Genomic DNA, 14624 nt, shown 5'->3' on the forward strand with positions numbered 1-14624 from the left:
AAGCAACCTTAACTCTTTCACATGCTACACTATATGGCAGTAAATATTCATCAATGTTAAGCCTGTTATATTGTTTGTATTTAAAAATGTGCACGCACTCATGCCACTGCTCAATCTATATGAATATATATGTACGCTGTTGTGGCGTTTAAAATGTCATGTACCTACCTGCACAACAAAAAAAAAGAATAATAAAAAAAAAGACAAGTCTTTCCAGAAGCTTTGAAGAGAAAGGGAGCAGGGATATGGGACAATAGTTAGAGGGGGAGGACGGGTCAAGAGATGTTTTTTTCAGGATAGGTACCACAGTGGCATGTTTAATGTCAGCAGGGACAATGCCAGAAGAGAGAGAGCAGTTGAAGATGTGTGTTAAGGAAGGCACAAGACAAGGGGAGAGAGATTTGATAAGGTGAGATGGGAAAGAATCAAGTGGGCAAGTGGTGGGGTGAGAGGAAAAGAGAAGCGCAGCCACCTCTTGTTCAGTAGCCGGGGAGAAAGTCTGAAGGGTAGGAAAGGCATGATCTACGTGAGTTTGAGAACAAGAACGGCAAGGAGGGGAGAATTCTTTCCTTAGCTGTTCAATCTTGTTGGTAAAGTAATATGCAAAGCTATCGGCTGTAAGGCTAGTTTGAGGGGTGGCCACAGCAAGGCGAAGAAGAAAGTTGTCAAAGAGACGCCTGGGATTGCAGGAGCATGAACTAATGAGAGAGGAAAAGTATGACTGTTTGGCGGCGGCCAAATAGATTGCGAATGTCAACCATCAAATAGTCTTCCACGTGGACCCATTTTGTATTCTCAATTAGTTCCTGGTACAAAGACTGCCTGGTGTCATTTTTATAAGGGACAATTAAAAGGGCCAGGAGTTCCACTGTTAATCTGTAACAAGAATAAACCAGCTTACATTTCATTTTCATGTTCTAAATTTGGAGCTACTCTTGAAAAAATTGAGGTGTAGTATGAATTACCAGGAAGCACAAGTAAAATGCCTGCATATTTCTTATTTCTCATATATGTTAATAATCTATATATTATGTAATCGAAAATAGAAAATACAGGGCGCCACAGTCACTATATGGGTAATCCAATGAATGGGGAAAAAGGTAGGCTAAATATAACAAAGTTTATTGAAGATATAAAACAGTCTAAGCACACAATATGTGCAATAGATAATATATATATAAAAGCCACAATAGGCTATAGGACCCTTAGGTGTAGCAGCTCAATATAACATAGTACAAAGGTACATAAAGAATCTAAAAAGTGCAAATGCTAGAGTGCAAAACCAACAAAGTGAAAAGGCAAAAACCCAATCACTGGTATAGATAAAACAGCACTCGGTCAAGTACTTTCGCAGCACAAAAATTGTAACCAAAGTACATGGGAAAAAAGACTGCTAATACCAAATTGCAGGGTGCCAGCTGTTGCTTAACGCGTTTCATCTGTGCGACGCCCTCAGGAGCTTCTTCCTTCTTCCCATCTTCTCTCCTTTTTAAATTCTGCCGGTCCGTCGGTCTGTCACTCCATTGCCGTAATCACGCATGCGCACGTCATGACGCACGCGTGACCGACCCGTGCATGCGTGACCACGCTGGAACACTGGAAAAATACTTTATTGGTCCTATACACATCTGCATTAAGAACGTCCTACAACAAAGACGTTCACATTTTATGCAGTATGTGTGTACAGACCTACCTGACTCCCAGCTAACCCCTAACATCAATTACTATCAGCCACAAATTAAATATAAATAGGACTGATGGGGTATATTAAATAGATGGAGGATGGGTTAAAGAAAAAAGGATAAAAAAATATATACCGTATATACTCGAGTATAAGCAGAGTTTTTCAGCACATTTTTTGTGCTGAAAAACCCCAACTCGGCTTATACTCAAGTCAATAGTCTGTATTATGGCAATTTGCATTGCCATAACACAGCCAGGGGCTGTGGGGGCTGCAGAGCTGTAACTTACCTCTCCTGCAGCTCCTGTCAGCTCCCTCCTCCTCCGCGCCGGTCCGTTCAGCACCTCGGTCAGCTCCCAGTGTAAATCTTGCGAGAGCCGCGGGGTCATAGTGCAGACAGAAGAGCTGACCGGACGGCGCGGAGGAGGAGAGAGCTGACAGGAGCTGCAGGAGAGGTAAGTTACAGCTCTGCCAGCCCCCCTCCCCCCACTGAACTGCCAATGCCACTGGACCACCAGGGAAGGAGAGCCCCCCTCCCTGCCATATATCAAGCAGGTAGGGGGGACAAAAAAAAAAATAATAATAATAAAATAATAATAAATTAAATGTAAAATAATAATAAGAAATAATAATATAAAAAAATTAAAATAATTAAAAAAAATAATAAAATTGCCCACCCCCCACCAAGGCTCTGCAACACACACACACACACACACACACACACACTGCACTCATACACATACACACACTGCACTCATACACACACACTGCACTCATACACACACTGCACTCATACACACATACTGCACTCATACACACACACACTGCACTCATACACACACACTGCACTCATACACACACACTGCACTCATACACACACGCTGCATTCATACACACGCTGCACTCATACACACACACGCTGCACTCATACACACACACGCTGCACTCATACACACACACGCTGCATTCATACACACACACACACACTGCATTCATACACACACACACTGCACTCATACACACACACACTGCACGCATACACACACACTGCACTCATACACACACACTGCACTCATACACACACACTGCATTCATACACACACTGCATTCATACACACACGCTGCACTCATACGCACACGCTGCATTCATACACACCCGCTGCATTCATACACACACACTGCATTCATTATACACACACTGTAAATAAATATTCAATTAATATATATTTTTTTAGGATCTAATTTTATTTAGAAATTTACCAGTAGCCGCTGCATTTCCCGCCCTAGTCTTATACTCGAGTCAATAAGTTTTCCCAGTTTTTTGGGGTAAAATTAGGGGCCTCGGCTTATATTTGGGTCGGCTTATACTAGAGTATATACGGTATATGAAAAAATATATATATAAAGAAGTAGAAAATATAAAAATTATATAAGTAGAAATAAAAATAAATGGAAAAATTATATGAAAGAAATGGAAAAAAGTATAGGGAAAAATAAGCATATGTTGTAGAAATGGTATAACAATAAGTCCATTTATATTTCAAGCATAAAATAAAAGTAATACATAAATTACATATATAATGGCTATCTATACATAATAGTAGTAATCTAGCTATATATCAGAGGACTTGAGAAGTATCAATAGTGGGAGTATATCTATCATGAAATCAAATATATATATAGTTACACAATAACGGATATATATATATAAATATGTAAATATAAAAATATCAAAGTATCAAGGATCATAGTACAATGCATACTTGTATATAAATAAATAATAATATTAAAATTAAACAGTGGGGGCATAGAATATCATAAAATATGTGTATAATTATTAATGGATGACATATATCGAAATATATATTAAAAATTTAAAAAATACATTGAAATACACTAAAATACCCTGGAAGAGAAAAAAAAAATCAGAGAAGATCAAGAGTACACTGGAGTAAAAAATACAATAATACAAAATACACCATATAGTAATGAGAGATGAAAATATGTGCAATATTATGTAATAATAAGAGATAACAAATATATAAAATATAATAATGAGAAATAAAAAAGAGAGAGGGATTAGTACAAAATCGATCAATCCATGAAAGCCAATATATCCAAATCCGTGTTGAGTCCTGAGGGGACAGAGGATTTCATTTTGTATATCCATTCCGTCTCCCTCATGGCCAACATTTTCTCAGTATCTCCACCCCTCCAATGTGGTATAATCATGTCAATCCCAATGCAGATAAAATCTTTAAAATCAAACTCTCTACAGGCATTACAATGTTTAGGTACACTGTGCTTCATGTTCTTATTTTTAATTCCATTAAAATGTTCTAGTAATCTTACGTGCAGTTTTCTAATAGTGCGTCCTACATATTGAACCCCGCATTTACACTGTAACATATAAACTACAAATCTGCTTTGACAATTAATAAAGTGCTTAATTTTAAAGGTTTCTTTGGTCACTGTACTGCAAAAATCCGTAACTTTATTTTTCTGGAATTTGCATGTAGTGCACCTTCCGCATCTAAAAAACCCATTAGGTTTCTCTGATAAAAAATTAACTCTTAATTAATTTTAAGAGTTAACTTTAAGATTACTAGAACATTTTAATGGAATTAAAAATAAGAACATGAAGCACAGTGTACCTAAACATTGTAATGCTTGTAGAGAGTTTGATTTTAAAGATTTTATCTGCATTGGGATTGACATGATTATATTGAGCTGCTACACCTAAGTGTCCTATAGCCTATTGTGGCTTTTCTAAATATATATATATATATATATATATATATATATATATATATATATATATATATATATATATATATATCTTTTGCACATATCGTGTGCTTAGACTGTTTTATATCTTCAATAAACTTTGTTATATTTATTCTACCTTTTTCCCCATTCATTGGATTACCCATATAGTGACTGTGGCGCCCTGTATTTTCTATTTTCGTTTACATGTTATAATTAGGGTTGGAGTGACCTTTTTACAGAGGCTTGCCTGCACTTCGTTCTCACTACCTTTCACCTACCTTTTTATTTCTTTTTTAATCTATATATTAAACTAATTATTTGCACTCCGCATGAAGTCTGTATGTATGAATATAAATAGTCTCCTTCACTCAGTTATCTAAAGATAAGGTGTGCTAGTCCTTCAGTAAAAATAACGTAGGAGAAAAAAAGGAAATGCCCACCTCTGAAAGGAACGCTATAGTGTCAGGAATGCAAGGATATATTCCTGGCACTATAGTGGTGAAGTGGCTGTTTAGGTGACCGTCCCCCTCTCTGTGCAGTAACTTTACTCAATTTTTTCCCCATGCCATGCCAATTTAGCTGTGGCTGGCTCCTCCTCCGTGGCTGCAATCATCGGTTTTGATGATCTCAGCCAATCCAATACAATCCCATAGGAAAGCAAAACACTGCGCTGCGCCAGTTATGCCATTGTTAGTGCCCTACCAATTTTACAGATAAAGAAAAACAGCAGAGTGCAAAAAGTCTACTTACTTACATAAAAATAACTTCTTAAGTTAGTGATGCAGCAAATATGGATGGGACATCAATAAGAGTAGAAAAAGAAATGGGAGTCAAAATTCACGCAGTTTGTCAGATGGCAATAAGTTACACAGATCTCTTCTTTTTGTTTTATGACTGCACAATAAATTACACGCCCAATTAATTACCCTGACCCTATCAACAATTTGATTGGAGGTTATTTGTTCTTTGATTATAAATGTATGAGTTATTGCCATGTGCTTATCTGAAATATGAGTAGCTAATAGAGGTTTACCTAAGATATAGTACTGTTTGCAAGACTTAATTGGAATTTCATCTAGTGGAACAAAAATCTATTCCTACAATTTGTAGTGTATTTCTGTGTAGTAGCATCCTGCCCTAATGATGGGTGCTGAGTTTTTAAACTGTGATTTATCCGTAGAGGTTGTTAATAGTGATTTTTTTAATATTATTTTATTTATTTTAGTCTTTAATTTTAAGGACAATTTTTATTTTAATGCAAGTGTGTACACATAAACTTTGCTCCAAACTTTCTCTTTGCAAATAGTCCGTGGAGTTCTAAAGGTTGATCCCATTGTACAGCGCTACGGAATTTGTTGGCGCTATATAAAATAATAATAATAATAATACATTAACAAGAATATTACATTTGTTTCCATGGTGATTGCACCACTTTAAGATTGTGGTCGGCTACATTTTTATAGAAGGACCCAATGTGTAACACTTTAATGGGAGATATCCAAGGCAAGTCTGTATAAACTTTCTCTTGCCATTATTTGGAGTGGTTCACAGGGAATGGGCAGTGGATAAGGAGTGGAAAGTAAACAATGTGACAGAAATGGAAGAAAATCTTTGTAACGATAGGGTGGGGACACAATGACTAAGGCAGTGCATTGGACCGCATCCACAGAAGTGGTTTATTCAAAGCAAGATAACTACGTTCGATTCCTAGACACAAACTGCCAAAGACTTTACTAAAACGTATGTATTAATTGATACAGTGAAATGGAATATAATTTGCTGATGTTATACTCCTTAAACATTATATTGATGTGAAAACATAACCTAGGTCAGTAGTTACCAATGTATGGCCACCATCGTGGTTGCATGTGAATGAAATTTGCTCACCAGTATACGTTAACTTTAGAAAATTGGTAAGGTGGCCACTAGAAGCTTACTGTAAAAAGCACTGCCCTAGATTTACTTACATTTAGGAAATCCAAAGGGATAAACTGTTACATTTGATGGTTAACAACACTATGTTTTAAACGTTGCACCTCTTGTCAACCTTAATGAGAGTGTGGTTGAAAGCAGTTGAGGGACCCCGTGTTACAGATAATCTAACAGGGCTACTTATTTATCAACTAATAGATAAGATAAGTCTTAACAAAATTCTTAGATATCTATTATCAGTTCAGTGTTCTTTGTCATAAGACATTTGGCATGTGTAGTGTTCTATTATTTGAACAGAATCTTGATTTGGTAGTTGATTTAAATAAGTTGAACATGAATCCATTTTTAAACACTTAATCTAATTTCATCTATAAACATTGTATATATTGAATTAAGGACCATTCTAATAATACATTTTAGTTGTCTTATAAACTAACACAGTGGTGCTCACAGTAGCCATCGACCTTCTCTGTATAATGGCAATCTTCTTCCATGATTATACTCTCTTTAGTAAATAATCATGTATTTCTGTAAAAGGTCCGCAGCTCTTGAGCATCAAACAAGTCCTAGTACGCAGATACACTCCATCCTTTTCCGTAGTGCTGTGTGGCATAGGCGCCAAACTGGCTTGAAGGATTTGTGGGCACAAATCACAACATAATAGTAGGCTACAAGAGATGCCGGAATGGCCAGCAATGCCGTGTGCTATGCCACCCACCACATCATCTTCCACCATTCTTTGACTAAATGGCAGGAGTGGATGGATGTGCGAATGTTCCTGGCCTGCCATAGATTAAGCTATGTTTTAGCTAAAGGCCCTATAATGGTTAAACGTTTGCTAGTTTTTTTTTTTTTCATTAAAAATAAAAATGAAATTGGTTGCACTTGCCTATGGATAGGACAGACCCTGGTTTTGGGTCAGCCTGTATTCTTTAAGGTCCTAGAAATATGTCTTGGGGTTTTTTGTTGACATGTCTGCATCACACGTTTTCTACATTTATGCTTGTCTTCCGTTCTACCTCATACTAAAACTGCTTTGAAATGAGATCTGATGACCGTGCAGGCAATTGAAGTAAACAAATGTAATTGCTGTGTTTGTAGAAGCAGTTTGAGATTATGTATGCTTTAGAACACGGTGCATTATCCTTTTATTATTTTCATTTATAAAATGACAACTATTGCTGCAGCTCTATACAATTGGTAAACACATAAGAACTTTCTGACAGCAGTGTATCCAGAGGAGAACAGAGATTGTTGCCAAGTCTGTAATGCAGATCTTTCTAAACAAATTTCTATGATGTGGAGTTTGGTGAAATAGTGTGAAACAGACTTATTAAATGCTCTGTATTTTTGTCCTAGGCTGACTTCTGAAGGGAGAGGAATTACATCGTTCATATGGGAAGGCAGGATAAATGGTACCTGTGTGCGTATAGCAGATTCATTGAATTCCATGGAAACACTTGTAAGAATTGCATATCCCAAAGTGCTCTCCTTAGGAAAGCATTCCGATCTAGAACATATGCACAATATCATGCACCCTATGTGGGGTGTCATGCTAAGTGCTACACTTTTGTATTGATATGTACTGAGTGTCTGAAATTGATCAGCTGCTTCTAGTTGCTGTGTAGGACAGAACCACAATAGAGGATTGCCTAGAAAAAAATACTCACTTGTTGTGAGTATTTGATTTATTTTAATTTTTTTTTTTTAAATCAACAATTTTTATTAGAATATTCAGATTAACAGTAATCCATAAATTCATTTAAAATCTGAATATATTAACAAAATGTTATATTATCATATTTGCAAAATTTAACCGGTATCAATGTTCCAGATTTAACTTTGACTTATAAAACTAAAACAAAAACACACACATAACTAGGATTGCATACCTGACAATGGACATACAGTGATACAATGTTATTATAAAGGATCCTATACCAAAATAACATCAATATCCCCAAACTATTTTCCTAAAATGTCTTTCTCAAGGCAGAATAACAAAAACAGTCAGGTAATCACCATATATAGTAATAAAGTAATATAATGATATGTCTCATTTGGAGAAGTGACTGGCCACCCACTTCTAAAAGAAAACACGCCAATCCAGACTACAATACTGTGATTGGTTTAAGTCCAGAGAAATCACAGTACCTAATAAACAATAGGAGATCCAAAGGACTGCCTTACACAACATCTTATGTGATTAAATTCACATACATTGTTAAGTCCCCCTAAGGGAATGATCATGTTGGTGGAGTGCAGAAGTGTCCGCCGGTGAACACTACTGCACATACGTGTCTAAACCAAAATGAGACTTGGAGTGCAATATGCATTCCAAGACCATGCCGAATCATACAAACACTACCGTGCATGCGTGGCTAAACCAAAACGAGGCTTGGAATCCAATATGCGCACCACATAGTCACTACAGAAGCACTCATAATTCCCCAAACTAAATAAAAACAATGAAAACCAAATAAATAAAAGCAAGAAATTAATAAGGCATAAATAACGAAAGAAGAAAATAAAAAGAAAACTCAAGAATAAATAGGGAAGAAGAGCACAAAAGCAAAAGTGAAATATGGTAAACCATAATGGGAATAAAATAATAAAAGAAAAATAAATGGTGTAACGAAACATAAATAAACTAATGTAATAAACATAGTAAAATAAAAATACAGTAATATGGTGATAGCAACCATACAGCCAAAGAGAGTATTTAAATTAAATACATCCCTTTATACATGTACAGAAAAGGGAACACCCTTGTACATAAAAAGAGAATGGTGCTTCACATCAGTAAGTATCATAGATCCAATACATAAGACAAACTTGCAACTTACTAATCCAACAGTCATATAAAAGGTTATCCAACCCTATTTTTTTTTTTATTTGTGTTTTATTGGCGTAGTATACACCTGTATACAATGGTATCCGTAACTGGTAATCAAAGTGATGTAATGAAATCAATATAAATAAAATTCAGACAACATAGGTGGCATAATGTGCTAAGCAGCATTACATAAGAATTATAGGCATATTTTGTGATAGACACTATAACATAAGTGTTATCTGTATAAATGGAGGGTATGTCTCGGTGGGTTAGGGAGCAGATCTAGGTAAGCCAGCAGGGAGTATATGGTAATTAGTAGTGGTGAGGACAGTCTCATGCGGTCGCATTTAATAATCCCTCGTCACGGTCGTGTTCTCCTGAGTGCTTGTGGTCCAGGTCGTGCCCCTGAGGTGCCTTCATCTGGGTCTTTCCTAGCCACTATTGTATGCGTCGTCGTAGTTGGCACAGTCAGGTTCGAGGTTGGTAGCAGGAGGGTTTCCCATAGTGTCTCTGGGTCTTTGTCTGATGTGAGGGAGAAGGTCTTTTCTCCGTGTGGACCAGCAAGGCTCCATCTGTGCCCCATCTATATCGGAATGAACGGTCTCTCAATATTGTAGCAACAAAAGCCAGCTTGCACTTTTCTGCAAGAACCACAAAGGGTAAATGTCACCCTCTGTCACCTCACTATTTTCAAACATGACACTTCACATAATCGCAGAGTGAACCGCTATGTCTCTGGTTACTACTATTATATCTCTTGGAGTTTCAGCTGGGGCTGTGTCAGCCTTTCTGATCCGGAGTGCTGATCACAGCATATATGGGTCTTTTCCTCCTTTAAGGCCTATATATATATGAACAGCCTCAGGGTGTAGGGGAATAGTTCCTCCCCACTGCCCTCCGCTCGGGACCCCTCTCAGTTGTACATTCTGGCGTCTCTGCCAAGATTCCATGGAGGCCATAGCTCTGTGCATTTGCTGGACTTGCTTTGTAAGCTCCTCCATGTGTGCCTCTGTGGCTTGTAGCCTTTCCTCCCTTGCTCTTTCCCTCTCTGGGTCACGATGCCCATCTCTTTTTGGGTCTCATGGAGATCTGGCTTCCACACTTTGCAGAGGTCCAGGAGTAGCCTCTTAATATCCTCTTTTGTGGAGAGTGCTAAGTCTTCCTCAGACTCTGAGTCCTGGTCTGCTTCGCAGTGGCAGGGAGAAACAGGTGATTCTGCCACCTCCTGGGACTCCTTTTGAGTCTTCCGCTACGGGTCTCGCTTCAGACGCCATCTTAGGTGTTTCTCATGGCGTGTGTCTCTCGAAGGAGTCTAAAATCTGGGAATTTTGGACTCTCAGGCTCCCGAAACTTCTTATTGTGGCCCATGTTGTCTTCTGGTGGGGGCAATATTTTGGGTTTTCGTCTGGCGTGTATTGACGGGTTAAAACCGTCAATTTTTCCACTGCTCGGACGAAGCTCCACAGGGACACGTCCGTACAGTCTCGCAGTCGGCCCTTATTTTACATTTTTTTGCATTATCAATTACCGTATATATCTTTCTCAATTACTGAAGACTGCCTTTAACACTTTAAAAAATAGTAATGAAGAAAGCTTTTTAAATGTGTCTGTAGTCATGTATAGTACTGTTCAATACTTTTATACTCTATGTACGTATATATATATATATTCTTTTTTTAAGATTTATTTTTTAATAGTATTATTTACATATCCAATAACCAAAATAATTGAATTGCAGTGGGTAGTAAACTTTGAATGTAAACCAGTATTCCCTATAAGAACGCTTTGTAAGTGTTTGAAAAGAATCCTATAACAACCACACCATGCAGTTTACATTTTAAGTGACTGTCACTTTTAGCATTCTACACCAACTATTTTCCTGCACTCAACTTCAGCTCCTAGTCCGTCATCCTTATATTGTGATTTGCTTGAAAAACGCCTTTTCCAACAGCTGTTGCTGGCCGCAGTTGTGGACTTTGCCAACATTTTTGTCAAGCACAGGCTTTGACCATAAGACACAATAATCCCAACTCTGTCTTGTGATATCATTTGATTGTCTTGGAATTTCAATGAAAATGCAATGCAGTCAATACGAGTATATCATAAATATTATTTCTTTATGAAAGTCTGAAAATTGACAGAGCCACTTATATACTAATAATACTTCCTTAACAGTCTCAGTGCTTGACCACTGCTTCATACGGTATTAAATGATATATGTTTTCCTGCTTCCTAAAATGATCTTTGCGTCTCCTTTTTATAGGGCATATTTCTGGCAACTAGTATGAAATACAAATCTATACATTTTAGAATATTAAATTGACAGCCACACAATTTGTTTGACAAGTTCCCTTTAAACTGCTTTAGAACATTATAATGCCTAATACCTAGTTGTATAACCGCTTAGTGTAACGCAAAATGTGTTGTGCTTTTTGTTTATTTAAAAGAGTGTTAATACTAAGCTGTTGCAGTAGTGGAAATATGCATTTAGAATTTGTATAAACCCTTGCAGCAGGTTCGAGAAAGATAAACAATACAGTGCGCCTATACAACTATATATAAAAGTTACAGGTTGTAGTCTATTGCCATGTGAACAATCCCAGTTGTGTGACAATTATTGTTAGCCAGTGAATGTAGTTTATATTGATGCAATTACTCTGGTATTAAACGGAAAATCCCAGTTGGTGTTGATTGATCCTTCATACAATTAAAGGAAAAGACGAAGATGGTGAACACAGGTCATAATCTTCTAAATGGTGTCCCTAGAGTGGTATCTATTTAGAGCAGAGCAATAGAAGTTAATATTGGCTTGGATTGAAACCTTTTTAGAAGTGGCATTGCAGGCTTGTGGTTAATATTGCATCTAGCATTTGATTATGCTAGTTTATTTTCATTTTTTGTAAAAAATAATTTTGTTGCGTTTTTTTTCTTTTCGCAATTTTATATTTATTTTACTTTATTTTTTTTAGATTTGTTCTTTTTATAGTTGCTTACTAGTATATATTTAACCGGCAGTTGTATAATGAAGAAAAAAGTTTATTTCATGTTCAGGAGGTTTTTGTGAGTGACTAATTCAAACCAATAACAAAAGTGTTTACTAGGGTCAAATGTGCAGCGGAGGGAAATAAAAACCTACTCACTACATAACATGTATTTTTGCAAGAATTAATAGGGCATTAACAGAACTCTATAGGCACCCAGGCCACTTAATTTCATTGAAGTGATCTGGGTGCAGTGTCCCTGTCCCCCTTAGCCCTACAATTCAGCCTTTAGCGGCTGTCTACCAGACAGCCAGTAGAGGTGCCTCCTGCTGATTCATGGAGTTTGACTCTGTGAAATGTCTGTGGACGTCCTCATGCTCTGTATGACGAAATCCAGCATCTTGCAAATCCCCCATTGCTTTCAAAGGTCTAATGGGCACAGCACACATGTGCAATTAGGTTCCCCTTGGAGCTGACATCAGGAGCCAGTGCCGGGGGACTTCAGTACTAGAATAAGGTAAATAAGAAACGGGTTCTTCAATAATGTTAATTTAAAAAGATCTCATCTTCTGTAATGCATATATTTATAAAAACTAAACAATTAATGCAAGCTCTTAAAAAAATGTTAAAGGAGTAGTTTGATGTTGTGAAACATTGAACCTGTGCCTGAGATGGCCAATGTGACTAAGTGTCACTTAAAGGAACACTATAGGCAACTAGACCACTTCATGTCATTGACATGGCCTGGGTACAATGTCCCTGTCCCCTTAACCCTGTAATGTTAATTATTGCCGTTTCTTAGAAACTGCAACAATTGCATTGCAGTATTAAGACTGCCTCTAGTGGCTGTCAGACACTTCCTTGCGAGGCGACTTTCAGTCACGTAACTGACGCTGGACGTTTTCACGCTCTGCATGAGGTCATCCAGCGTCACTTAAAACCCATAGCAAAGCATCGCAGCAATGTTTTCATATGGGGAGGGCCTAATGCGCTTGCGTGTGATGACAGAGGAGGCGGAGCGCCGACACAGCGCAGAGGGAATCAGGTGAGTACAGTAATGTTAACCCTTACAGTGTGGGAGGTGGGAGTGAGGGGTGTGGGGTCAAGGGGAGGGGGAGGCCAGAGGGAACTATATTGCCAGGAATACAACTTTGTAATTTGCACGCAAATTAAATGTTTGTACCATACTAAAGCTTTGATATTTTACTACGGTGCAACCAGCATAACAGTTATTAAGAGTAACAGGAGTAGTAGGATTTCAGCAGTCTGCTTGTAGGCAAAGAGCTTATGATAACTCTATATCATTTTTGGCCCTTTCTTTTTCTGTGTCATTGACACACAGGTCTGCTAGTAGCATTGAGTTGATTAAGAAACAATGGATTCAGTCTTGAACACTGCACCCACAGACAATGCGTTTCCAGCAGTTGTATGTATACTTCCCTGTTGTGTGCACATACCCGAACCGTACCTTATTTTTAATAGAGATTAGGATTAGTCATCTAAACCTGTGACATCTGAAAGTTGTTCCAGCTTGATCAATGTTTTTAATTGAAGCAAATGTGTTTCAGCTAATACAAACAAATCAAATAACGCATGTGCATCCATTTAGGACTGACTTGTGAAGCCTTATCAAACTACACAGGTAAATTCCAGACTGATTGATTTGTTTGGGCGCATTTGATTCGTTTATGCCAGCCGAAACCCAATTCAGCACTAATCTATATGAAACATTGATCAAGCTCTAATAGCTTTCACATGTCACAGGTTTAGTTGACTAATCTTAATCTCTATCTCTAAATCTAGTTTCTAATGAAAATATTGCTCTTAACTTGGGTTTTTTTTTTTTGTTTGTTTTCTACTCCTGTAAAATAATATAACTGAAAAAAAATGTCTAGTTAAATAGGAAACTAAAGAGTGGAGTTCTTATTTGAGCTAGATTTCGGTTTTCTCGTTACTGGTTCTTAAAGCAGAGTGTAACTGGGATGGTAAATATATTTTTTGTTAAATTCATGTAGGGCTTGCTCTCAGAAATACTGAGAAAGGAAGAAGACCCCAAGACTGCGTCACAATCTCTATTGGTAAACCTTCGAGCGATGCAGAATTTCTTACAGTTACCAGAGGCCGAACGAGACCGTATTTACCAGGATGAAAGGGAAAGAAGTCTCAATGCAGCATCCACCATGGGTCCAGCCCCTTTGATAAGCACACCACCAAGCCGTCCTCCACAGGTAATGGCTAATCCTTCCCAAACAGGACCTCATGAGTTACCCCGCCAAAATTAATTAACTTTGCCATATTACTCGTTTCATTATAGTCAACCAAAACATATATCATGTTTTGTTATGTTTTATTGAGATTGTGTTCCCATCTCCTTAAGGCTCATATATACACAACAATAACTTAATAAGACACAAGAAAAAATATC

General features: G+C 37.4%; 1 protein-coding gene across 7 annotated transcripts in view; it reads left to right on the forward strand.

The window, feature by feature from the left end:
- The window catches only part of SATB1 (SATB homeobox 1), a 193677-nt gene that overhangs the window by 131657 nt on the left and 47396 nt on the right, over window positions 1-14624 (forward strand). For 6 of the 7 annotated variants that reach the window (XM_063452302.1, XM_063452307.1, XM_063452304.1 and 3 more), the window contains one exon: window positions 14215-14427. The exons of the other annotated variant lie outside the window; for it this stretch is intronic. In XM_063452302.1, coding sequence (XP_063308372.1) covers window positions 14215-14427 — 213 coding nt within the window. The remainder of the gene's footprint in view (window positions 1-14214; window positions 14428-14624) is intronic. 7 annotated transcript variants of the gene reach the window in all.

This window comes from Pelobates fuscus, chromosome 4 (assembly GCF_036172605.1).
Source record: "Pelobates fuscus isolate aPelFus1 chromosome 4, aPelFus1.pri, whole genome shotgun sequence".
In the NCBI taxonomy this organism is placed as follows: Eukaryota; Metazoa; Chordata; class Amphibia; order Anura; family Pelobatidae; genus Pelobates; species Pelobates fuscus.